The sequence below is a fragment of the Callithrix jacchus genome, chromosome 22 (genome assembly GCF_049354715.1).
Source record: "Callithrix jacchus isolate 240 chromosome 22, calJac240_pri, whole genome shotgun sequence".
In the NCBI taxonomy this organism is placed as follows: Eukaryota; Metazoa; Chordata; class Mammalia; order Primates; family Cebidae; genus Callithrix; species Callithrix jacchus.
This window is the reverse complement of record NC_133523.1, coordinates 22,344,084-22,369,140: the sequence shown is the minus strand read 5'-3', so window position 1 is coordinate 22,369,140 and position 25,057 is coordinate 22,344,084. Positions and strand designations below refer to the sequence as shown.

At 42.9% G+C, this 25,057-nt stretch overlaps 1 protein-coding gene across 1 annotated transcript in view; it reads left to right on the top strand.

Moving 5' to 3' along the window:
* The first annotated feature begins 4,447 nt into the window (after window positions 1–4,447).
* The window catches only part of LOC100386540 (uncharacterized), a 29,909-nt gene continuing 9,299 nt past the window's right edge, over window positions 4,448–25,057 (top strand). Inside the window, 3 exon segments of the mRNA XM_035285460.3 lie at window positions 4,448–4,632; window positions 22,799–22,925; window positions 23,405–23,500. Of these exon segments, the coding sequence (XP_035141351.3) occupies window positions 4,630–4,632; window positions 22,799–22,925; window positions 23,405–23,500 (226 nt within the window). The 5' untranslated portion in view covers window positions 4,448–4,629.

Here is a 25,057-nt window from a genome sequence, read left to right as displayed (position 1 = left end):
GGGATAGCCTTGGGAGACATGCCAAATGTGGGTGAACGGGAGAAAGGCAGCAAAACACACTGCCATGTGTGCACCTATGCAATGATCTTGCATGTTCTGCACATGTACCCAAACCTAAAATGCAATAAAATAATAATAATAATAATAATAATAGAAAAGAGCTTACTCATGTAACCAAAAAAAAAAAAAAAAAAATACAGAAAATTAGCTGGCCATGGTGGCGTGTGCCTGTTATCCCAGCTACTCAGCAAGCTGAGGCAGGAGAATTGCCTGAACCCAGGAGGCCGAGGTTGCAGTGAGCTGAGATCGCGCCATTGCACTCCAGCCTGGGTAACAAGAGTGAAACTCCATCTCAAAATAAATAAATAAATAAATAAATAAATAAATAAATAAATAAATAAATAAAGTCATTTGTATAGTTAATGTTTTAATTCTGATGTAGTTTATTTTTATTTTATTTATTTATTTATATAAAATGGAGTTTCGGCCAGACGCGGTGGCCCAAGCCTATAATTCCAGCACTTTGGGAGTCCGAGGCAGGTGGATCATGAGGTCAAGAGATCGAGATTATCCTGGTCAACATGGTGAAACCCCGTCTCTACTAAAAATACAAAAAATTAGCTGGGCATGGTGGCGTGTGCCTGTAATCCCAGCTACTCAGGAAGCTGAGGCAGGAGAATTGCCTGAACCCAGGAGGTGGAGGTTGCGGTGAGCCGAGATTGCGCCATTGTACTCTAGCCTGAGTAACAAGAGTGAAACTCTGTCTCAAAAAAAAGATGGGGTTTCACCATGATGGCCAGGCTGGTCTTGAACTCCTGACCTCAGGTGATCCACCCACCTCGGCCTCCAAACGTCCGAGGATTACAGCCATGAACCACAGTGCCCGGCCCGTATTTTATTTATTTATATTTTTTGAGATGGAGTCCCGCCTTGCACTCACGCTGGAGTGCAATGGCGTGATCTGGACTCTCTGCAACCTCCCTCTCCTGGGTTTAAGCAGTTCTCTGCCTTAGACTCCCGAACAGCTGGGATTACAGGCAAGTGCCACCAAGCCTGGCTAATCTTGTATTTTTTTTGTTTTCAGACGGAGTTTCGCTCTTGTTACCCAGGCTAGAGTTCAATGGCACGCAACCTCCACTTCCTGGGTTCAAGCAATTCTCCTGCTTCAGCCTTTTCAGTAGCTGGGACTACAGGCGTACGCCACCATGCCCAGCTAATTTTTGTATTTTTAGTAGAGGCGGGGTTTCACCTTGTTGACCAGGATGGTCTCGATCTCTTGACCGCATGATCCACCCGCCTCGGCCTCCCAAAGTGCTGGGATTACAGGGGTGATCCACCGTGCCCAGCTAATTCTTGTATTTTTTAGTAAAGACACGGTTTCACCATGTTGGCCAAAATAGTCTCGATCTCCTGACCTTGTAATCCGTTTACCTTGGCCTCCCAAAGTGCTGGGATTACAGGCATGAGCCACCACACCCGGCCTCTGCCACATTTTTATCTTAAATCAGCCAGTACAAAAATATTTTAGATATGCCATTTGAATTAACTTTGTGGTTCAAGTTAAATTACCTATGATTACCCCTCAGTTGTCAGTGTTATGCACCTAAATTAAAGAAACAATCTTGATATTTAAGTGGACGTAACCTCAATATTAAATGTGAAGTCATGCAGAACCTAGAAAGCCAACAGCCACTTGTTCCTTCCTGAGTTCGGAGGGGTCTTTCTGCATTGTGAGATGATGTACCCAAGGTTAAAGGTCCTGAAGTGTTCCTGGAGGACATGTTGATTCTCACACCTGGGCCAAGAATATGTCACAATCTTTATTTTATTTTATTTTATTTATTTATTTTGGGAGTTTCAGTCTCATTACCCAGGCTGGAGTGCAATGGCGCAATCTCGGCTCACCGCAACCTCTGCCTCCTGGGTTCAGGCAATTCTCCTGCCTCAGCCTTCTGAGTAGCTGGGATTACTGGCATGCGCCACTACGCCCAGCTAATTTTTGTGTTTTTAGTAGAGATGGGGTTTCACCTTATTGACCAGCATGGTCTCCATCTCTTGACCTCATGATCCACCCGCCTTGGACTCCCAAAGTGCTGGGATTAAAGTCATGAGCCACCGCGCCAGGCCTCACAATCTTTTTTGAGGGCAGAGACCAGACAGACGTGTCACATCACCTGAATTCTCAGCCACAAATATGTTACAACTTACTCCTGAAAGCAGAACACAGGAAGCAAAGCCACATCACCTGGGTGCTGAGCCCAGCAATGAGTAACAACACTCTCTCTGGTCAAGGCCCAGGCAGGAGAGACACATCATCTGGTACCTAGGCTTAGTGATAAGTCACAATTTTTCCTCTGGGCAGAGTGCAGGCAAAAATGGAGCATCACATCTCTTAGATGATTGATGCAGAGATATGTCACAAGTCCCTCTGTAGAAGGAACCCAGGGGAGGGCCCCACATTGTATATATGTTGGGGCTAGTAATATGTCTTATTGTGCAAAATATTCTGGGCCAAGGTAAAAGAAAAGAGTCACATAACCTGAATGCAGAACTTAGCAATATGTCACAGTACACCCTGTGCACAGTGCCAAGGCAAGAAAAAAAACCTCAGAGCACCTTTATTCCTGATTTAAAGTCCATGTCTTGTAAGAGAATATTAAATGTAAAAAAATACATGTAGACATGTCTGTGCGTGATTGGTGCTTATACTCACATGGTCCCCCACACCACAGAAGACAACAGATAACCACAGGCTGATCATTAGGACCAAGGCCAAATAACAAAATAAGTTTGCCTTTAGTCTATTTTCTCCTTATCTAAATATTGCAGGTTAAGACTGTGGCCCCATCATTCTTTTTTTTTTTTTTTAAGAGACAGGGTCTCCCTATGTTGTTCAGGCTGGAGTGCAGTGGCTATTCACAGGCTCGATCCCACTACTGATCAGCATGGGAGTTTTGACCTGCTCTGTTTCCAACCTGGGTTGATTCACCCTTCCTTAGGCAACCTGGTGGTCCCCCACTCCTGGTAGGTCACCATATTGATGCTGAACTTAGTGAGGACACTTGATCGGCATAGTGCACTACAGCCCAGAACTCCTGGGCTCACGGGATCCACCACCTCAGCCTCCCGAGTAGCTGAGACTATAGGCATGTGCCACCACGTTGGGCTGTGGCCTCATCATTCTTTTTTTACTGTTTTAATGTTTGGAATTAAGGCGAGCAACAGGTGGTCAGCAGTGGTTAATAAAATTACCCAGGTAACCACAGGTCCACCTCTGGTTATTTTATTCTTTCTGTCCTCTGTTCGTTCTGTGGTCACTGTTTCTCGGAACTGAAAAGATGTTTGTAGAGAGAGGCTGTCTCTTCCCCTCTGGCAAAAAAGGAATGCTCAGGCTCTTCATCCACCAGACATCAGAGCTGCACTTTAATGTGGCAGCTATTGGCAACATTTGGCTACTGGGAGCCTATAATGTGGCTGGTCTGAATTGCAATGTGCTAGAAAGGTAAAATACAGAGGTATTTTCAAAGATTGAGCTCCATATACGTGTGTGTTTCATTAATAATTGCATTTTGCATCTATATTGAATACTTTGGATATATTAGGTTAATTAGATTGTAACAATCAATTCAACTGTTTTTTTCTTTTTAAACTTTGATTACTAAAAAATTTATTTTTACTTATTTTTTTTTTGAGACGGAGTTTCGCTCTTGTTACCCAGGCTGGAGTGCAATGGCGTGATCTCGGCTCACCGCAACCTCTGCCTTCTGGGTTCAGGCAATTCTCCTGCCTCAGCCTCCTGAGTAGCTGGGATTAAAGGCACGCGCCACCATGCCCACCTAATTTTTTGTATTTTTAGCAGAGACAGGGTTTCACCGTGTTGACAAGCATGACCTCAATCTCTTGACCTCGTGATCCACCTGCCTCGGCCTCCCAAAGTGCTGGGATTACAGGCGTGAGCCACCGCGCCTGGCCTGACTACTAGAAAATTTAAAATTCACGTGTGGCTCACATTTTATTTCAGGGGATTGTCTCTTTTTATTTTTTTGCTTTTTCCCCTTTTTTTTTTTTTTTGCTTTTCGCTCCCTTGCAAAAAGCCTCTTTTTTTAAAGTCTCAAGCTCCCCACTCAATGGACCAGAAGCCACAAAGGTCATAAAATTTGAAATTCTAAAATAATACTTACATTATTTTTATTTGTGAGTAGCCGAATATCATTTGTAAATTTACATGATCTTATACACAAGATTAAATGCAAATACCCTCTGGGATGGGCTTGGCTCAGTTAATAAAAGAATCCCCGGCTGAAAAGGCTGCAGCTTAGGCTGTCACTCTTCATTCAGCCCAGAGTCTGAGCACGTCTTCTGTCACTCAGGCCCTGAAGGGTCGGGACCTTAAACGTTATCCAGTCAGAAACCCTGGGCTGCGAACCGTCCAATCAGGCATGCAGCTGGAGCAGACAAGACGGCTTCCGGGATTTGGCGGCACTTTTGTGTCTCCCTGCAGCCGGAGGTCTAGGTCTCACTTTCTCTGCTGTGTCCTCTCCTCCTAGAGGCCCAGCGTCTGTGGCCTTGCGACCTGCATAAATTGGGAGATCCGCAGCTAAGACGCTGGAACCCTCTGGAAGCCTAGAAATGGTGAGAGTGCTGGGTGCGACATCCCGAGAGAGGGAGGGGCTGGTTGAAATCCGGGGCAAGGGGCTGTGGCGGGACTCAGGCCTCCCCGCAGTCAGCTCCACAGTCTGCGCCCGGAGTTCTCCGGAGTTCTGCTTGCCGAGCTCGGCCTCCGCCCACTTCAGCCATAAGATGGCGGCTTCGCTGACTGCGAGTCCCAGGCGTCCCGTCTCTTCCCTGGGCAGTGACTGTGTCCTGGCCTGGAGCCATCTCTGGGCGGCTCGGCATCCACAGGGCCGTGTCTCTCCCACACTGTGCAGGGACCACGGGAGGGTCAACGGGGGAGAATCCTGATTCAGGGTGCGGGTTCACGAATACGAAGAGCTTTGGTCCGGGGGTTCCCAGTTCCTCTTTTCACCTATTACAAATTTATGAGAGTGTCGGGCGCAGTGGCTCACGCCAGTGATGTTGCACTTTGGGAGGCCGAGGAGGGCGGATCACCTGAGGTTAGGACTTCGCGATCAGCCTGATCAACATGGTGAAACCCCGTCTCTATTAAAAATACAAAATTATTAGGGCGTGGAGGCGCATGCGTGTAATCCCAGCTACTCGGCACGCTGAGGCAGGAGAATCGCTTGAACCCGGACGGTGGAGATTGCGGTGAGGCAGGATCGCGCCATTGCACTCTAGCCTGGGCAACAACAGCGAAACCCCGTCTCAAAAAAAAAAAAAAATGGACATCACCGCAAAAATTTAGAAGAAATTTAATCAAAGTGTGATTCAAAAATTGTGGACCACCCAGCTGTGGTTTGTAGTTTGTGGTTTATGGGAGCAGCTTGAAGGAAAGACTTTTAAAGGTGCACAATGAAGAAAACAAAATTAAATAATTGGTTAGGTACAGTTACATTGTTGCTTGATTTGTACGATTAAGGTATACTTTTTCTGCTTATGCGATCAGAGGTTAATTGGCAGTTTATGGTTGGTTAAGCCTGAATTTTGTTTCTCTCAATCCAGTAATTTACCCAAAAAATGCATTTGAATTAGAGTTTTTATTATTTATTTATTTATTTGAGACAGAGTTTCACTCTTGTTACCCAGGCTGGAGTGCAATGGCACGATCTCAGCTCACCGCAACCTCTGCCTCCTGGGTTCAGGCAATTCTCTTGCCTCAGCCTCCCGAGTATCTGGGATTACAGGCATGCGCCACCATGCCCAGCTAATTTTTTTTGTATTTTATTAGAGACGGGGTTTCACCAGGATGTTGACCAGGATGGGCTCGATCTCTTGACCTCGTGATCCATCCGCCTCGGCCTCCCAAACTCCCGGGATTACTGGCATGAGCCACCGTGTTCAGCTATTATTGCTTTTTGAGATGGAGTCTCACTCTGTTGCCAGGCTGGAGTGCAGTGCAGTGGTGTGATCTCAACTCACTGCAACCTCAAATTCCCAGGTTCAAGCGATTCTCCTCCCTCAGCCTCCTGAGTAGCTGGGACTACAGGTGTGTGCCACCACAGCCAGCTTATTTTATTTTATTTTATCTTTGTATTTTTAGTAGGGACGGGGTTTCGCCATGTTGGTTAGGCTGGTGTTTAACTCCTGACCTCAGTCACCTGCCTTAGCCTTCCAAAGTGTTGGGATTACAGGTGTGAGCGACTGCGACCGGCCTCAGTTGTATCTTTTATATTAAACTGGTAAACATAACTCCAGTGTTTCACTGAGTTCTGTGAGTTAGTCTATTACATTACTGAACTTGAGGAATGTTCTGGGAGTCCCCAATAATTAAGCAGTGGCTCAGAAGCATAGATCAGCCTATGAAGTTTGTGACTGGCATCTGTAGTAGAGACAGTGTTGTGGGACTGTGCTCTGAATCAGGGTCTGTGCTGACTCTGTGTGGTGTCAGAATTCAAATGTTGGACAGTGAGTGTTGGAGAATTGCTTGGTGTTCATTAAATGACACGTTTTGTGCCAGAAAAAAGAGATCACAGAGGCCTTCCCTGGAATGGAACTCTGCGTGCATGGGATGGGAGGCTGTGCTCTCCTGTACACAAGCTGTCACACTGGTCATTGTCCTGTGATTTCAGGTCTCCTCTAAGAGGACAGAGCTCTGATAACAAACCTCACTTTCCCACAGCTGCCTTCACAAGATTTTCACCCACTTGCAAGCAAACATACCCACAAGACATTGACGTGCCCACAGCCTTCCCAGGACTAGGCACCACCCTCAGAAAATTCACTTCATTTTTGATTCCAGTGCTTCTTGCCAAAACCATAAAAAAAAAATGGTTACAAGTCTCCTGGAACATCCCCACCAGCAGACACTGAATCTGCAGCAGTAATATGATTTCTCCACCATCCTAGGGTTCTGGACCAATTGTTCATAATCCCATCTGCCTGCATGGACACAATAATAAATCAGAATGCAGCCCCACCTAAGCCACTGTTTGTAGTACAAACCAGTCCTTCAGCTTACATTGCACTCTCCCCAGCCATGGAGTTTTTCGTTTTAAGTTTGATTTTTGGTTCATGGGTACATCTGTAGGTTTGTTGTATAAATAAAATTGTGTCATGATGGTTAATGTGCAGATTTTGTCACTGAGGTACTAAGCATGGCGCCAAACCAGTATTTTTTTCTGATTCTCTTTGTCCTCCTGCCCTCACTCTCAACTAAGTCTCAGTGTTTGTTGTTCTTTTCTTTCTTTCTTTTTTTTTAAGACTGGGTTTCACCATGTTGATCAGGCTGGTCTTGAACTCCCAATCTCAGGTGATCCGCCTGCCTTGACCTTTAAAGTGCTTGGATTACGGGCGTGAGCCACCACGCCCGGCCTGTTGTTTTGTTTCCGTTGTGTCCGTGTATTCTTATTATTTAGCTTTTTCTTCTTCTTTTCTTTCTTCTTCTTCTTTTTTTTTTTAGGCAGAGTTTTGTTCTTGTTGCCCAGGCTGGAGTGCAATGGCTCGATCTCGGCTCACTGCAACTGTCGCCTCCTGGGTTCAAGCGATTCTCCTGTCTTAGCCTCCTGAGTAGCTGGGATTACTGGTGCCTGCCACCTGGCTATTTTTTGTATTTTTAGTAGAGACAGGGTTTCACCGTCTTGGCCATGCTGGTCTCGAACTCCTGACCTTGTGATCCACCTGCCTCGGCTTCACAAAGTGCTGGGATTACAGATGTGAGCCCTCAGCCAGCTATTTATAAATGATAACATGAATTTGCTTTTCTGTTTCTGCATTAGTTTTTAAAGGATAATGGTCTCTAGCTCCATCCATGTTGCTAGAAAAGAAATTATCTTGATCTCTCTTTATGGCCACATAGTATTTCATTATATTTATTTACCATGTTATGTTTTTATTAAATTATTTTATTTTATTTTTGGAGACAGAGTTTCACTTTGTTACCCAGGGTGGAGTGCAAGTGGCATGATCTCGGCTCACTGCAGCCTCAACCTCCCCGGCTCAAGCAATCTTTTTTTTTCCCCCTTTGAGCTGGAGTCTTTTTTTGTCACCTAGGCCGGAGTGTCCTATCTTAGCCTTCCAAGTAGCTGAGATTACAGGTGCCTGCCACCCCATTCAGCTAATTTTTGCTGTTTTTTTTTTTTCACTGCAATCTCTGCCTCCTGTGTTCAAGTGATTCTCCTGGCTCCGAAACAGCTGGGATTGCAGGGGCCCACCACCACACCCGGCTAATTTTTTTTGTATTTTTAGTAGAGATGGTGTTTCAATATGTTGGCCAGATGATCTCAAATGCCTAACCTCGTGATCTGCCTGCCTCGGCCTCCCACAGTGCTGAAATTACAGGCATGAGCCACCACACTTGGCCTAATTTTTGCATTTTTAGTAGAGGTGGGGTCTCTCCATGTTGGCCAGATTGGTCTTGAACTCCTGACCTCAGGCTGTTCACCTGCCTCGGCCTCCCAAAGCGCTGGTGGCGTACATCTAGCCAGCATCTGTTGTTTCTTTTTTTACTTTGTATAATAGCCATTTTGACTGGTGTGTAGATGGTCTCTCATTGTGATTTTCCTTTGCATTTCTATAATTAGTATTGAGCAGTTTCTATTTTTATTTTTTTATTTTTTTATTTCTTGAGACCTAGTCTCTCTCTGTTGTCCAGGCTGGAGTGCAATAGCACGATCTCTGCTCTTTGCATCCTCCGCATCCTGCATTCAAGCGATTCTTCTTCGTCAGCCTCCAGAGTAGTTGGGATTACAGGTGAATACTGCCATGCCTGGCTGATCTTTCTGTGTTTTAGTAGAGACAGAGTTTTGCCATGTTGCCCAGGCTGGTCTCGATCTCCTGAACTCAGGCGATCTGCCCGCCTCAGCCTCTCAAAGGGCTGGGATTACAGGCGTGAGTCACTGCTTTCAGCCTAGTAATGAGCATTTTTAATATGCTTTTTAGCTACTACATGTATGTCTTTTGAAAAGCAGGCAAAAAAACTGGTCATGTTTTTTGCCTACTTTTCTTTTTCTTCTTTCTTTTTTTTCTTTTTTTTTTTTTTTTTTTTTATTGAGACGGAGTTTTGCTGTTGTTGCTCAGGCCAGAATGCAATGGTGTGATCTTGGCTCACTTCAACTTCACCTCTCGGGTTCAAGCTATTCTCCTTCCCCAGCCTCCCAAGTAGATGGAATTTTAGAGGCATAAGGACTACCATGCCTGGCTAATCCTGTATTTTTAGTAGAGACAAGGTTTTACCATGGGGGCTAGGCTGGTTTCAAACTTCTGACCTCAGGTTATCCACCTGCTTCAGCATCCCAAAGTGCTGGGATTACAGGCATGAACCACCATGCCCAGTCACCTACTTTTGAATGAGATTGTTTTTTTCTTGTAAATTTAATTAAGGTCATTATGGATTCTGGATATTAGACTTGTCAAAATCATAGTTTGCAAATATATACATTTTTAAATTCTGTAGGTTGTTTTTACTGTTAATAGTTTTCTTTTCTGTGAAGAAACTTTTTAGTTCAATTAGGTCCCATTTGTCAGTTAGTTGCAATAGCTTTTGGTATCGTCATTATAAAATTTGCCGGTTCCCACATCTAGAATGATATTTCCTAGGTTATCTTCTACAGTTTTTTATAATTCTAAGTTTTATATTTAAGAATTTATTTATCAGGTTAATTTTTGTATATGTTGTAAGGAAGGACTCACTCTGTTGCCCAAGCAGGAGTGCAATGTTGCAATCTTGGCTTGCTGCAACCTCCACCTCCCGGGTTTAAGTGATTCTCCTGCCTGAGACTCCTAAGTAGCTGGGACTACAGGCATGTACCACCATGCCCGGCTAATCTCTGACTTCTTTAAGAAGTGTTTTGTGGCCGGGTGCGGTGGCTTACGCCTATAATCCCAGCACTTTGGGAGGCCAAAGTGGGTGGATCACGAGGTCAAGAGATCGAGACCATCGTGGTCAACATGGTGAAACCCCGTCTCTACTAAAAATACAAAAATTAGCTGGGCATGGTGGTGCACGCCTGTAGTCCCAGCTACTCGGGGGGCTGAGGCAGGAGAATTGCTTGAACCCAGGAGACAGAGGTTGCGATGAGCCGAGATCGTGTCATTGCACTCCAGCCTGGGTAACAAGAGCGAAACTCTATCAAAAAAAAAAAAAAAAAAAAGAAGTGTTTTGTAATTCTTGTCCTAGAGATCTTTCATCTCCCTTTTTAACTGTATTTCTAGATATTTTATTCTTTTTTGTGGCAATTATAAATGGGATTGTATTTTTAATTTGGCCTTTGGCTTGGATATTGTTAATGTACAAAGGTGCTACTAATTTTTATGTGTTTATTTTGTGTTCTGAAACTTTGTTGAAGTTGTCAGCTTACAAAACTTTTCTGCTGAGGATGTAGTATGAGTACCTCTCTTTCTGTTTGGGTGCCTTTTACTGTTTTGTCTTGCCTGATTGCTCTTGCCAGGACTTCAGATTCTGTGTTGAATAGGAGTGGTGAAAGAAGGCATTCTTGTCTATGTCAGTTAAAAAAAAAATGCTTCCAAGTTGCTTCTGCTTGGTATGTTGGCTTTAAATGTGTCACACATCACTTGTTATTTTGAAGTATGTACCTTCAATGCCTAGCTTTTTGAAAATTATAAAGGATATTATATTTTATTGAAAGCTTTTTTTCTCCATCTATTGAGATATTTTTGTGGTTTTTGTCTTAGTTCTGTTTATGTAATGAAAGATAACTATTGATTTGTATATTTTCTTCTTTTCATATTTATTTATTTATTATTTATTTATTTTATAAGATGGGATTTCACCATGTTGGTCAGGCTGGTCTTGAACTCCCGACCTCGGGTGATCTGCCTGCCTTGGCCTCCGAAGTGCATGGATTACAGGAGTGAGCCACCACACCCTGCCGATTTGTATATTTGGAACCAACCTTGCATCCCAGGGATAAGTCCTACTTGGTCATAATTGATAACCTTTGTGATGTACTTCTAGATTTGGTTTTTCAGTATTTTGTTGAAGGTTTTCTTGTCAATATTTATTAAATATTAAAAATACTGGCCTCGGCCGGGCGTGGTGGCTCACGCCTATAATCTCAGCACTTTGGGAGGCAGAGGCAGGTGGATCACAAGGTCAAGAGATCGAGACCATCCTGGTCAACATGGTGAAACCCCGTCTCTACTAAAAATACAAAAATTAGCTGGGCCTGGTGGTACACGCCTGTAGTCCCGCTGCTGGGGATGCTGAGGCAGGAGAATTGCTTGAACCCAGGAGGCGGAGGTTGCGGTGAGCCGAGATCCCTCCATTGCACTACAGCCTGGGTAACAAGAGCGAAACTCCGTCTAAAAAAAAAAAAAAAAAATACCTGCCTGAACTTTTTTTGTCTGTTTTTTCTCTGCCAGGTTTTTTTAAAAATCAGAATGATGCTGTTCTTATATAGTAACTTGGGGAGAAGTCATTTCTCAATTATTTGGAATAGTTTTAGTAAAAATTATACCAGCTCTTTATTGTACATCTGGTAGAATTCAGCTGTAAGTCCATCTGGTCCTGAACTTTTTTTGGTTGTGAGCTACTTGTTACTAATTCGATTTTGAAGCTTTTTATTGGTTTATTCATGGGTTCAATTTCGTTTTTGTTCAGTCTAGGGAGGAGGTATTTTTCCAGGAATGTATTGATTTCTTCTAGATTTTTTACATAGAGGTGCTCATTGTAGACTTCAATTGTATTTTTGTCAGGTCAGGGTAATGCCCATTTGTCATTACTAATTTTTTTTTTTTTGAGACTGAGTTTTGCTGTTGTTACCCAGGCTGGAGTGCAATGGCGCGACCTCGGCTCACCGCAACCTCCGCCTCCTGGGTTCAAGCAATTCTCCTGCCTCAGCCTCCCAAGTAGCTGGGACTATAGGCACGCACCACCATGCCCAGGTAAGTTTTGTATTTTCAGTAGAGACGGGGTTTCACCAGGTTGGCCAAAATGGTCTAAATCGGTTGACCTCGTGATCCACCCGCCTCAGCCTCTTAAAGTGCTGGGATTATAGGCGTGAGCCACTGCGCCTGGCTTAATTTTTTTTAATCTTCTTTTTTATTCTTTATTAATCTAGCTAGTGGTTTATTTATCTTATCTGTTTTTTTTTTTTTTTTCAAAACATTTACTTTTAATTTTTTAATCTTTTGTAGCTTTTTTTGTTTTGTTTTGTTTTTTTGAGACGGAGTCTTGCTCTGTCGTCCAGGGTGGAATGCCGTAGCGCGATGTCTGCTCGCTGCAAGCTCCGCCTCCTGAGTTAAGGCAATTCTCCTGCCTAAGCCTCCTGAGTAGCTGGGATTAAAGGCACATGCCACCATGCCCAGCTAATTTTTTTTATTTTTAGTAAAGATGGGGTTTCACCACGTTGACCAGGATGGTCTCGATTTCTTGACCTCGTGATCCACCCACCTCGGCCTCCCAAAGTACTGGGATTACAGGCTTGAGCCACTGCACCCGGTTGTCTGAGTGATTTTTTTAAAGATGCTTTTAACTTTTTGATTCTCAATATAATGTTTCTCAGAATTAAGGGCTGTTTTTTTTTTTTTCAGTGCTCTGGCTGGCTGTTTCAGAGACCCTATTACTATCCTTTGGTGTCTGTGAATGAGGTGGGCTGTCACAGCAAGAACTCTTGGAGCTATCTCTATCTAGACTCATGCTAGAAATCCAGCAGTATTTTTCCATGTATGCTACTTGGCTATATTTAATAATAATTTTAAAAAGCTTTTTTTTTTTTTTAAATAGAAACTGAGGCTGAAGCACTGCTCTCAGTTCCGTCATTCTGAAAGTGAAATTTTACTGAGGAGGCCTGCAGGTTATTTTCCTGCTGCTCAGGCTTCATTCTCTGATGTGGCACTGGAGTGCTGATATAGCAATTAGTCTTCATGTAATGTGAGCTTCCACTGTGAGCCCTGTTCTGTGCTGTGGGCTGTGTTTCAGTGGCAGATGATGGGGTCTAGAGAGGACACTAACCATCAGGAGAGTGCAAGCAGGAGTGCTGGAGCCCAGTGCTCAGGAAGTAGAGAGCCATTGCTTTAAAATGTAAGTAGACGCTGGGTACAGTGGCTCACGCCTATAATTCCAGCATTTGGGAGGCCAAGGCGGGTGGATCACCTGAGATCAGGAGTTAGAGATCAGCCTGGCCAACATGGTGAAACCCCATTTCTACTAAAAGCACAAAAAATTAGCCGGGCGTGGTGGTGTGTGCCCGAAATCCCAGCTACTTGGGAAGCTGAGGCAGGAGAATTGTTTGAACTCAGTGAGCTGAGATCGCACCACTGCACTCCATCCAGCCTGGGTGGGTGACAGTGTGAGACTCTGTCTCAAATAAAAAAAGTTTTTCATCACTGAATATAGCCAATTAGCATACATGGATGGTTTCTCCAATTACCAGGTGAATTGAAGATAAACTATGTATGATGTGGTGCTGTAAATTATTTTATGTGTAGACTATGATAACCATCTTTCTCATCTCTTAGGCAGATTGGCTGTGATGCATGGCACATTCTAAGTTATTTGCATAACAAAATAGTTTTCTTTCTGTTCTATCATTGTGGAGTTCCTCTGGCTGAAGAAAAAAAATTTTTTTCAGACTGAGTCTCACTGTATTGCCCAGGCTGGAGTAGAGTAGCATGATCTTGGCTCACTGCAACCTCCAGTTCCTTGGTTCAAGCGATTCTCCTGCCTCAGCCTCCCAAGTAGCTGTGATTACAGACACGCATCACCATGCCCAGCTAATTTTTGTATTTTTAGTAGAGACAGGTTTCACTGTGTTGGTCAGGCTGGTCTTGAACTTTTTGACCTTATGATCCACGCAGCTCGGCCTTCCAAAGTGCTGGGATTAAAGGCCTGAGCCACCACACTCAGCCAAAAATTCATATTATTATTTTTTCTTTATTTTAAGTTTTGGGAAATGTGTAAAATGTGCAGGTTTGTGACACAGGTATACATGTGCCACAGTGGTTTGCTCCACCTGTCGACCTGTCATCTAATTTTAATCCCTACATGCATTAAATATTTGTCCTAATGCTCTCCTTCCCCTTACCCCTCACCCAAAAATTTTTCTTTTAATGATATTTTTCAAACGCTGTCTAGAATTACCAGATATGAAATAAACATATAAGGTGCCACCCAGGATCTACTCTGGAGTGGCCTTACCCTCTCAGGCTTCCAGTCAAGTCCCAAATTCACTGCAAAGTGCTGCTGTCACAGGCAGAATAATATCTCTGTCTATTTGGTATTTATAGTCCTCTACAGTCACTTCTAGAGGGGCTAGGCAGATTCCTACAAACTTCACAGGGCTGCAGTCAACCATTTTACCTCTTTCAGTTACCTGTCTTCAGAGCTGAAACTGATTAGAGACCATGGGGCTTACAAACTTAATTAGAGTAACATGAATGCACTGAGTATTTCCAGTTCCTCCTATTGCTGAAGTGTTCACAAATGTGCAGGTAACCCCTGCTGATACTCTATCCAGAACCTAAATCTGCAGCTGCAAATTCTGAATCTAGGTCTAGAGATTTAGAAAATTAAGAAAGTCATATCTGAGAAATGCAGGTCATTTTAGTTGTTAAACTTGAAGAGCTTTTAAAATGGGAGCACAGTTATTCCTTTCCCCCTTTCAACTGTGTATTTATCCCCCCCTTTTTTTTTTTTTTTTTTTTTAAGGATGGGATTCACCATGATGGCCAGACTGGTCTTGAACTCCTGACCTCAGGTGATCCACCCACCTCGGCCTCCCAAAGTGCTAGGATTACAGGTGTGAGCCTCAGCGCCTGGCCTGTGTACTCATCTCTTGAAACTATTTGCTATTGCTACGAGTAGCTGTGAATGAAACTAATAATGCCACACTGGACACTCTGAACCTTAATGATGTATATGCAATCAATAATCAATGATATTTGTGTAAATAAGAATTTCTGACAGACAACTTTGTACCAGCCCAAAAAAGGGCCAGTCTCTGTTCTCTTTTTGCCTTTACAAATCCACTTGTAACATGTGGTAAACAAAGTATACATTTCAGACAACTTCAATCTTTACTTTCATATTATAATCCTCAAGCTTGGCCACTGTAAAAAACTGTCTACTTGGCTGGTCCGATGGTAGTGGGTTATCAGAACTTATTAACATTAGTGTCACTAAAGTTGGTATACAACCCCCCACTGCTAAATTTGACTGGCTTTAAAAAAAAAAAAAAACAAAAAAAAAAAAACTGTCTACTTATATATATGTTGCCTCAGCTTTTTCCTTTTTGGTAAAAATATTATTCTTCTTGGCCGGGTGCAGTCGCTCACACCTGTAATCCTAGCACTTTGGGAGGCCAAGGTGGGTGGATCACCTGAAGTCAGGAGTTCAAGACCAGCCTGGCCAACATGGTGAATCCCCATCGTAAATAAAAGAAAAAAAAGAAATATCATTTATCTTTATAGGGGAGTGTTTGCTAGTTAGCAGGTCCCTTTTTTCCAGGTGGCAGCGTGAGCACGAACCATAAGGAATGCATATTTAAAATCTGTATAGACGTTAAGGTTTTTTCCTTGTTTCAATATTAGTGCTCGAGTAAGAGCACTAATTTTATCCTATTGTGCTGATGTGCAGGGGCAATGGCTGGGCTTCAATTATTGTGTTATAATTTGCTATGCATATTCAGCTGGGCATGTCCCATTTGACACAAAACTACTGCTATCTGTACACCAGTCATCCTCTCAGAATCTGGGAGAGGCTGGTCTTTTAAATCAGGCCAGCTAACGTGTGTGTGCAATGACCTGCTTGCAGGAGTGATTTGCTGTTGGGCCTGTGGGCAGCAATAAAAGTGAATTCAGTGTGTTCCAGGTTTTAAGGGTTACATCTGGATCACCTAGGAGCATGGCCTGGTGTTTGGTTAACCTTTCCCCTGTCATCCAGCTGTGTCCCCTTATCTGTAAGACTGACTTTACCTGATGGGGTTTAGAACTGCCAGTGGTTGTCCTAGGGGATGTTAGTGGCTTCCTCCATTACTGTAACAGTGGCTGCTATAGCCTAAAGGCAATGTGGCCATCCCAAAATCACTCTGCCCAACTTCCTTGAAAAATAGTCAGTTCATCTGGGTTCTGATTCTAATTTCTTGGCCAGCACTTCCATAGCTCTGCCCCTCTTCTCTGCTACATACGGGGAGAAGGGTTTAGTTAGGTCTGGGATGCCAGGAATGTGAACCTGGGTGAGCCTGTTTTAACTTGACAAAAGCTTCTCTAATTTTTGGGTTTATTCTGTTAGCTCATTTTCAGACCCTTTTTCTGCTTCATAGTGAGGCTTTGCTATGAGTCCCAAAATTTGTATCTATATTTTGCAAAACTTGGCCATTCCCAAAAAAGAACAAAGCTGCTGCTTGGTGTTGGGGACCCCCAGATTACCTATGGCTTACACTTGTTCTGGAGACATTTTCCAGGATCTGGGTGTTAACAAATACCCTAAAAATTGTACCCACTGGAGAATAATCTGTGCCTTCTTTTTGGATGCTTTGTATCCCATCTGCCAGGAAATTCAAAGTTCTTATAGTATTTTGGTCAGAAAGCTCTTGGGTTGGGCTACACAGAAGGTCATCCACATAGTGAAATATACTCCCATTCTCGAGTTGCAGACCCCTCAGATCCCTCTGTAAAACTTGGGCAAAAAATGGAGGCTATCTCAAAAGCCCTGAGGGGGAGCACTGTCCAAGTGTACAGTTGTTTTTTCCTGGTGTTAAGATTTTCTCATTTAAAACAAAAAGGTATTGGGACTCTAAGGCCAGAGGAATAGAGAAGAAAACATTTTATAGGTCTAGAACTGAGAACAATTTTGCACCCCTGGCATCTGATCCGTGAAGGTATATGAATCTGCCACCAATGGATGAATGGCAATAACAGCTTCATTACTTAATCTGAGGTCTTGTACTAAGCGGTATTTCCCCAAAGCCTTTAAAACAGATAAGATGTGGTGGCTCACGCCTGTAATTCCATCACTTTGGGAGGCCGAGGCGGGTGGATCATGAGATCAAGAGATCGAGACCATCTGAGTCAACAAAGTGAAACCCCGTCTCTACTAAAAATACAAAAATTAGCTGGGCTTGGTGGCGCGTGCCTGTAGTAACAGCTACTCGGGAGGCTGAGGCAGGAGAATTGCTTGAACCCATGAGGCAGTGGTTTTGGTGAGCTGAGATCGTGCCATTGCACTCCAGCCTGGGTAACAAGAGTGAAACTCCGTCTCAAAAAAAAAAAAAAAACAGGTAGGATGTGGATATTTCAAGGAGCCTTACAGGGAGGGTTTTAAGAGCCCATGGGTAAGTAATACCTCAAGTATGGATGCCAGACCTTTTCTTGCTCTCTGGTTAATATGGATATTGTTTTAAATTAAAAAAATAGGCCAGGCATGGTGGCTCATGCCTGTAATCCAAGCACTTTGGAGGCCAAGGTGGGCAGATCACCTGAGGTTGGGAGTTCAAGACCAGCTTGACCAACATTTCGAAACCCTGTCTTTAAAAATATATATATTTATAAAATTAGAAAAATAGTGGAGGTCTTTGGTCTTTAAGCTGTATTTTGACTGGCACTGTGGTTTTAGCTTTCCCTGGTTTTCCAGTATACCATGCCATCAGGTTGAGTTGTTTATCAATGTGCCTGGGACATTGTATTTCTGACTGTTAGCAATTTCACTGAGTGATGCTTAAATTATAGTAGTGCCCCTATTTGAATCATGATATCTTTTCCAAACAAGGAGATTGGGCAGCTTGGTACTCAGAAATTACTGTTGGAATTTTTTTTTTCTCAAATTGACAAATCAAAAGAGGAGTTTAAAATTTTGTTTGTGGCTTTCCCTCCCGTAACACTCATGGACCAGGAGGAAAGGATTTTGCATAAGCAGTAAGGTCAGAGTAATTTGCCCTTGTATTAAACAAAAACTGAATTTGGGTGTCCATGACATCCAGAGTTACCCAGGGCTCCTCAGTTGTAATTGCAATGTTCCTGGACAGGGGCAGTGAGCAAGACCCTGGGTCCCTTCAGTCTTCATCTAATTCCTCCTTTCGCACTGCTGGAGTTTTGTCTGACCTACCCCTGGTGGCATGGGGCAGTTAATTCTCCAGGGATAATGACTGGTGACTTTGTGTTGATGGCAGGGGCCTGGCAGGGGCATAGTACATCCCTTTGCCCAATACCCACTTTTCTTGCATTTGAACCTAAAGCCTACGCTTGCTTTATCTTTATGGCCCTTCAGATTTCTCTTAGATGCTCTTTGGGCTTTCAGCACATCACTAATGACTGCTGCCATATATTTGGCTTGCCGTTTTTCTTCACTCTGTTTCTTTTTTCTTCCTTCAAATTACAAGCATTATACACTCATAAAGGTGTTATCAAGAAGCTGATTTTGATTAGTCTGTGGCTCGATCTGTAGCTTGTGCAGCTTAAATCTAATGCCTGGGGCAGATTGGCCAATAAGATGCTTTGCCAGTAATATTTTTTCTTCAGAAGAGGATGAGACTAGATTAGTGTATTTTTATTTATTTGTTTGTTTCTATTTATTTATTTTTTTTGAGATGGAGTTTCGCTCTTGTTACCCAGGCTGGAGTGCAGTGGCGTGATCTCGGCTCACCGCAACCTCTGCCTCCTGGGTTCAGGCAATTCTCCTGCCTCAGCCTCCTGAGTAGCTGGGATTACAGGCATGCGCCACCATGCCCAGCTAATTTTTTTGTATTTTTAGTAGAGACTGGGTTTCACCATGTTGCCCAGGATGGTCTCGATCTCTTGACCTCGTGATCCACTCGCCTCAGCCTCCAAAGGCTGGGATCACAGGCATGAGCCACCGCGCTTGGCAGATTAGTATATTTTTGTAAAGGCTTCTTCCAGCCTGCCTTAAAACATGGCTGGATTTTTCTTCTTCCTTTGTGTAACCATTCACGCTTTATCATAATTTTCTGTCTTATTTATTCCCTTCATTATTACTCCAAGGAGAGCCTCAAGAAATTTTGCCTGGTTGTTTATTACCACAGTGGTGTTATAGTTCCAATAGTGGGAACTGTTTCTGGGCCTGAGTGATTGCCCTGAAGGTTTCAGGTGAATAATTTGTCCACTTTCTAGGGGTGGCCTCCAAAGATATGTCCCTTTTCTGAAGGGATGCAACAGGTTGCTAGAATAAATTGAACATCTCTCCATGAGAGATCAGTTTGAAACACATCTGCAAATTTTCTAAGATTCTCAGAATAGCTTTCTAGCTTCTTTGTACAGTGTTGTGTCAGTTATAGAGAAGGGGACCTGCATTGGGACTGGCCCCACAGCTCCTGCTACCCTGTGGGATAGCAAGGCTGGAGAGAGAGTTCAATACAGTGTTTCCTCTGAGTATGAGGTTACCTTAGTGGGGTCCCTGGTGTTTGCTCCGGGGTTTTAGCCTTAGGAGAACTTGCAAAGGGGCTATATAAGGATGGTCGCTGCTCACCCTGAAAACCATGTAGGCCTGTGAAAGAAGGTCATCTATAATATCTACTTCTGCTTTAGAACTTGCCTTTAGGTGTGGGTTTTGGGAGTTTCACAGATCGTTGGGTTTTAGTATAGAGTCATGAAGGGCTGTACATATGAGATTTCTGACCATTGGCCCTGCCTCTTGCAAAATAGGCCTAATTGCAGGATAGTGTCATAATTAATGCTACCACTGACTGCCCGTTGTTCTAAACTGGGCAGCTCATAATAGGGCCAGGCAGTATTGCAGAAAAAACATTATACATTTTACCCCACTTAAAGCAGCCCTTTAACTCTCTTAGGCAATAATACATTTTTTTTCATAAGTCACTTCCTTCTCCATCATGCACCTTGAAGGCCACCTGCAGCATGCCTGGACCTTCTGACCTACATAATCTTTTTGCATAGCTTGGTAGGTTTTTTTGCCCATAGCCAGTTGAGTGGGGCAAGGGAAGACTTTAGCATAAGAAGAAGGTTTAAGTCTCTTGAAATGTGTGGGTTCACCCTGGTCGAGCTGCCACTGCCAACTGTGTAACATGTAGGGATCAGGAAGTATAACTGGAAAGTTGAGAAAGTCTTTCTCCCTTCTGGACAGGACAGCCAATCCTGTGTGCTCCTTGGCCTTCAGAGAACACCAGAGAGTGGCTCTGGCCAGTTTCACTCGCTACTAGAAAATGGCTGCTGGAAGGCTGAAAAAGGAGAAAAGGAAAAGGACTCAGAAAAATGACAACAGCAGTAGGACTCAGAAAAACAAAAACAAAAGGACTCAGGTCCCTCACCCAAACTGAGGTTGTAGTCAGACACTTCCACATGGAAGCTTTTTAGTTTCATCAAAAAGTAACCTTGGCCAGAAACTTGCAGTTGTCTTCGTTCTTACGCTCTGTCCATCCTAAGTTAGAAAGGAAACGAGAGAGAGAAAGACTTCCCTGTATGTAAAAGTGGAAAGGAATAAAATAAGTCCCAAACTTTGGACCTACCTTCTGTCCTGCCTGGCTGACTAAAATGTTACCAGTAGAGGGTCTTGACTGCAAGTTATCCAAGTTCTGGGCCTTTTGAACAAAGAATTAGATGAAACAGACAGCAAAGCAAAGAAAGAATGAAGCAACAAAAGAACAAAACAGGGATTTATTAAAAATGAAATTACACTCCGCAATGTGAAAGTGGGCCTGAACAATGGTTTAAGGGCCAGACACAGAATCTTCCTGGATTCAAATACCCCCTAGACGTTTCTCATTGGCCACTTGATGCTATGCTCTGATTGGTTCCAGAAAGCAGCCAATCAGAGGCTGAAGTGAAGTTACACAGGTTAAACTCATGCAAATATCCGATTAGTTGTGAAAGCAACCAATCAGAAGCTAAGGTGAAGTTACAAAGTTGCACTTTTATGCAAATGGTGACTCAGCCCACAATCAGTCTGATTGGTTTTAGACAGCCAATTTCCTGTATTCCTAACAGAAAAGGTGGAAATTTGCAAAGGGAATAGCCTCTGGTCTTTTTGTTATTTAGGCGTGGAAAGTTAGTTTTCCTCTCCATTTAGGTATAGGAATTTGGTGTGAAATGGTCTTAGGTTTCCTTCCTCCAGACCCTATTAGTACATATGTGCAGGTTGATTTTCAAATGCAGACTTATTTAGACATTGCTGCCTTCTGTTTATCCTGTAAACTTTAAAGAGCCAACAAAGGATATGAAAAATGGTAGTCTTCATTTGACCTAGAAGTGTTTGTATTGTGACAAGAGTGCTGAGTGTAAGGGACTCCATGCTATGCCTGCTTTCTCTAAGCTAATCAGGAGCCCAAGAAGAGCAAGATCAGCATTGATAGGGAACTTGTTTACGCATTCATGGTTGGGCACAGCGGCTTATGCCTGTAATCCCAGCACTGTGGGAGGCTGAGGTGCGTGGTCACTAGAGGTCGGGAGTTTGAGACCAGCCCGGCCAACATGGTGAAACCCTGTGTCTACTAAAAATACGCACACACAAACACACACACAATTAGCCGGAGGTGGTGGAAGATGCCTGTATAATCCCAGCAACTCAGAGGGCTGAGGCAAAAGAATTGTCTGAACCCGGGAGGTGGAGGTTGCAGTGAGCTGAGATCATGCCACTGGACACCAGCCTGCACGACAGAGTGAGACTCCATCTCAGAACAACAAAGAAAGAAACCCTTCATGACCCCTTTCTAAGTTAGAAGAATTACGTTACAGCAAGTGGGGCCACAGTTTCCAAGTATGTTTCAAGCGCATTAAAGCTATAGAGGCAATACTTAGCTAGCTAAGTGGTTATCAGCCCAGGTTTCTTTTTTAATTTTTTTTTTTGTTGTTGAGGTGGGATCTTGCTCTGTGTCCAGGCTGGAGTGGTATAGTGGTGCAATTTTGGCTCACTGCCACCTCTGCCTCCTGGGTTCAAGTGATTCTCGTGCCTCAGCCTCTCGAGTAGCTGGGGTTACAGGCATGTGCCACCATGCTAGGCTAAGTTTTGTATTTTTAGTGCAGATGGGGTTTCACCATGTGGGCCAGGTTGCTCTCAAACTCCTGACCTCTAGTGATCTGCCCACTTTGGCCTCCCAAAGTGGGAGTTTTTTTTTTTTTTTTTTTTTTTTTGAGATAGTATCTTGCTTTGTCACCAGGCTGGAGTTCAGTGGCATGATCTCAGCTCACTGCAGCTTCTACATCCTGGGTTCAAGCAATTCTCATGCGTCAGCCTCCTAAATAGCTGGGATTACAGGCATGTACCACCACACCCAGCTAATTACTTTTTTTGTACTTTTTTTTTAATTTTTTTTTTTTAAAGACAGGGTTTCACCATGTTGGTCAGGCTGATCTTGAACTCCTGACCTCAGGTGATCCACCTGCCTCGGCCTCCCAGAGTGCTAGGATTACAGGCGTGAGCCACTGTGCCCGGCCAGTTTTTTTGTATTTTTTAAGTAGAGATGGGGTTTCTCCTTGTTGATCAGGATGGTCTCCTGACCTCTGGTGATCCGCCCACCTTGGCCTTTCAAAGTGCTGGGGTTAAAGGCATGAGCCACCTCACTTGGTCTATTACATATGTTATTATCTAGGAAATTATTCTATATACACAGATGTTGTGCCTCTTGTGCTACTCTGTTTTCTCAGGGTTAGAGAACACATTAGGAAATATGTCTATGTACAGATTTATTTTATTGGATAATTTCTGTCACTCTTATAAGTCAGAACCTGTTCTTGTTACTCTCTCGTTTTACCTTGATTCAAATTATAAATTCTGTTGGCTACCTGGTATATATTTCTATGTGTGTGTGTTTTTCAGGGACTGTTGACATTTAGGGATGTGGCCATAGAATTTTCTCTGGAAGAGTGGCAATGCCTGGATGCTGCACAGCGGAATTTATATAAAAATGTGATTTTAGAAAACTACAGGAACCTTGTCTTCCTGGGTAAGGATAATTTCAACACATGGTTTCTAATATACCCTAAAGGTTTTATTTCTCTTATTGGAAAAATGTATTTTGGTAACATATGCTTTGCATAAATGAGTTTCAGATCCCTGTTTTTGAGAAACTCTTAAGGATTCGTATAAATAGAAAAAAATTTATCTAATATGTTTCATCTTGACCTGAATTTACCACATTTCTGACCTGATCTGTGTCATTCACTCTAGATTAGTGGTAATTTGAGAAATTTAGTGACATATTGTTGCCCACACCTTAAAATCTAATTGCCAACACCAAGTTTTGACTCAGTATTACTGGGTAATGAAATTAAGAACTTACAAATGTAGAATATTTTTCTGAATATTTAAAAATTTCTGTTACACGTTAGACTATTCTATTGCATCGTCTTTTCTGAGCACATTACTAGGTTGGTAATTGGAGAATATGAGCAAGTTTCATGTTAGTTATTTTTAATCGAACAGGTATTGCTGTCTCTAAACCAGACCTGATCGCCTGTCTGGAGCAAGAAAAGGAGCCTTTGATTATGAAGAGAGATGAGATGGCAGATGAACCCCCAGGTAAGTGAGAGTAAAAGTGAATACAACAGAGGACACAGATGAGGGTCCAAAGGTCAAAGAGAAAGCCAGTTCTTAGAATAGCAATTTGGGAATCTGTGTTTTAAAGAGAATAGTTTCTGGAAAACCTGAGTTTTTTTATTTGTTCTCACATTTGAGCATTTTCTGTCGTATGCTTTTAAATTCTCTAAGGTTTCTATTTACTTTTTTGGTGATCTTCCTTCAAGTTTTCAGTGAGAACCAATGTCCTCTTCATGGTGTATAAGAGACTCTGCAATCTGAATGCTTATTCCACTTTTTTGGAGACACAGACATATCTGCATAATTTTGAGCAACTTGATGTTAAATTATTTTTTAAAATTATTTTTCTGCATCATATCTGAAATGTATGAAAACTGATGTGTTTTTCTTTTTTTTGTTTTGAGACAGAGCATCACTCTGTTGCCCAGGCTACATCGCAGTGGCACAATCTCGTTTCACTGCGACTCTCCCTGCTGGGTTTAAGCATTTCTCCTGCCTCAGCCTCCCGAGTAGCTGGGATTACAGGTGTGTGCCACTACACCTGGCTAATTTTGTATTTTTAGTAAAGATGGGGTTTTACCTCGTTGACCAGGATGGTCTCGAACTCTTGATCCCGTGATCCACCCTCCTCGGCCTTTCAATGTGCTAGGATTATAGGCGTGAGCCACCGCACCTGGCCAATTTATGTCTTTTCTGATGTCTTTCATTTAGATATTTCTCATTGTAAAAATTTTGTACCTTCTTGGTTAAATTTGTTCTCAGAAATGTATTATTTTTATGCTGTTGTAAATAAGATTTTTTTCCTCTGCTTTATCAGATAGTTTAAGTTTATGGAACCTTAACTTGTATGTTAATTTTATATTTCATCTAATTTACTGAGTATATTTAGTAGTTTAAACAAGTTTTAATTGTACTGTTTGTGTTTATATATGTGATTATGAGCTACCGCCAGCAACTTTTACCATACTTGTCTTTAATTTCAATTGCTCTTTTTCATTTTTTGACTAATCTGCTACATACTTTTAGCGTTACGTTAAACTAGCAGCATTGGCAATGGGCACAATATAGTTTTGCATTGGCATCTGTGTATAGAGGAAAACACCTCAAGGTTATTGTTGTTACTGTTGATTTTGTTTTTTTGTTGGTTTGTTTTTTTTGAGACAGAGTTTTGCTCTTGTTACCCAGGCTGAAGTGCAATGGCGTGATCTCGGCTCATCACAACCTTTGCCTCCTGAGTTCAGGCAATTCTTCTGCCTCCGCCTCCTGAGTATCTGGGATTACAGGCACGTGCCACTATGCCCAGCTAATTTTTTGTATTTTTAGTAGAGACAGGGTTTCACATGTTGACCAGGATGGTCTCGATCTCTTGACCTCGTGATCCACCCACCTCAATTTTTCAAAGTGCTGGGATTACAGGCTTCAGCCACCGTGCCCAGCCTGGTGAGGTGATGTCTCACTCTGTCACCCAGGCTGGAGTGCAGTGTCATGATCTCAGCTTACTGCAACCTCCACCTCCCGGGTTCAAGCAATTCTCCTGTC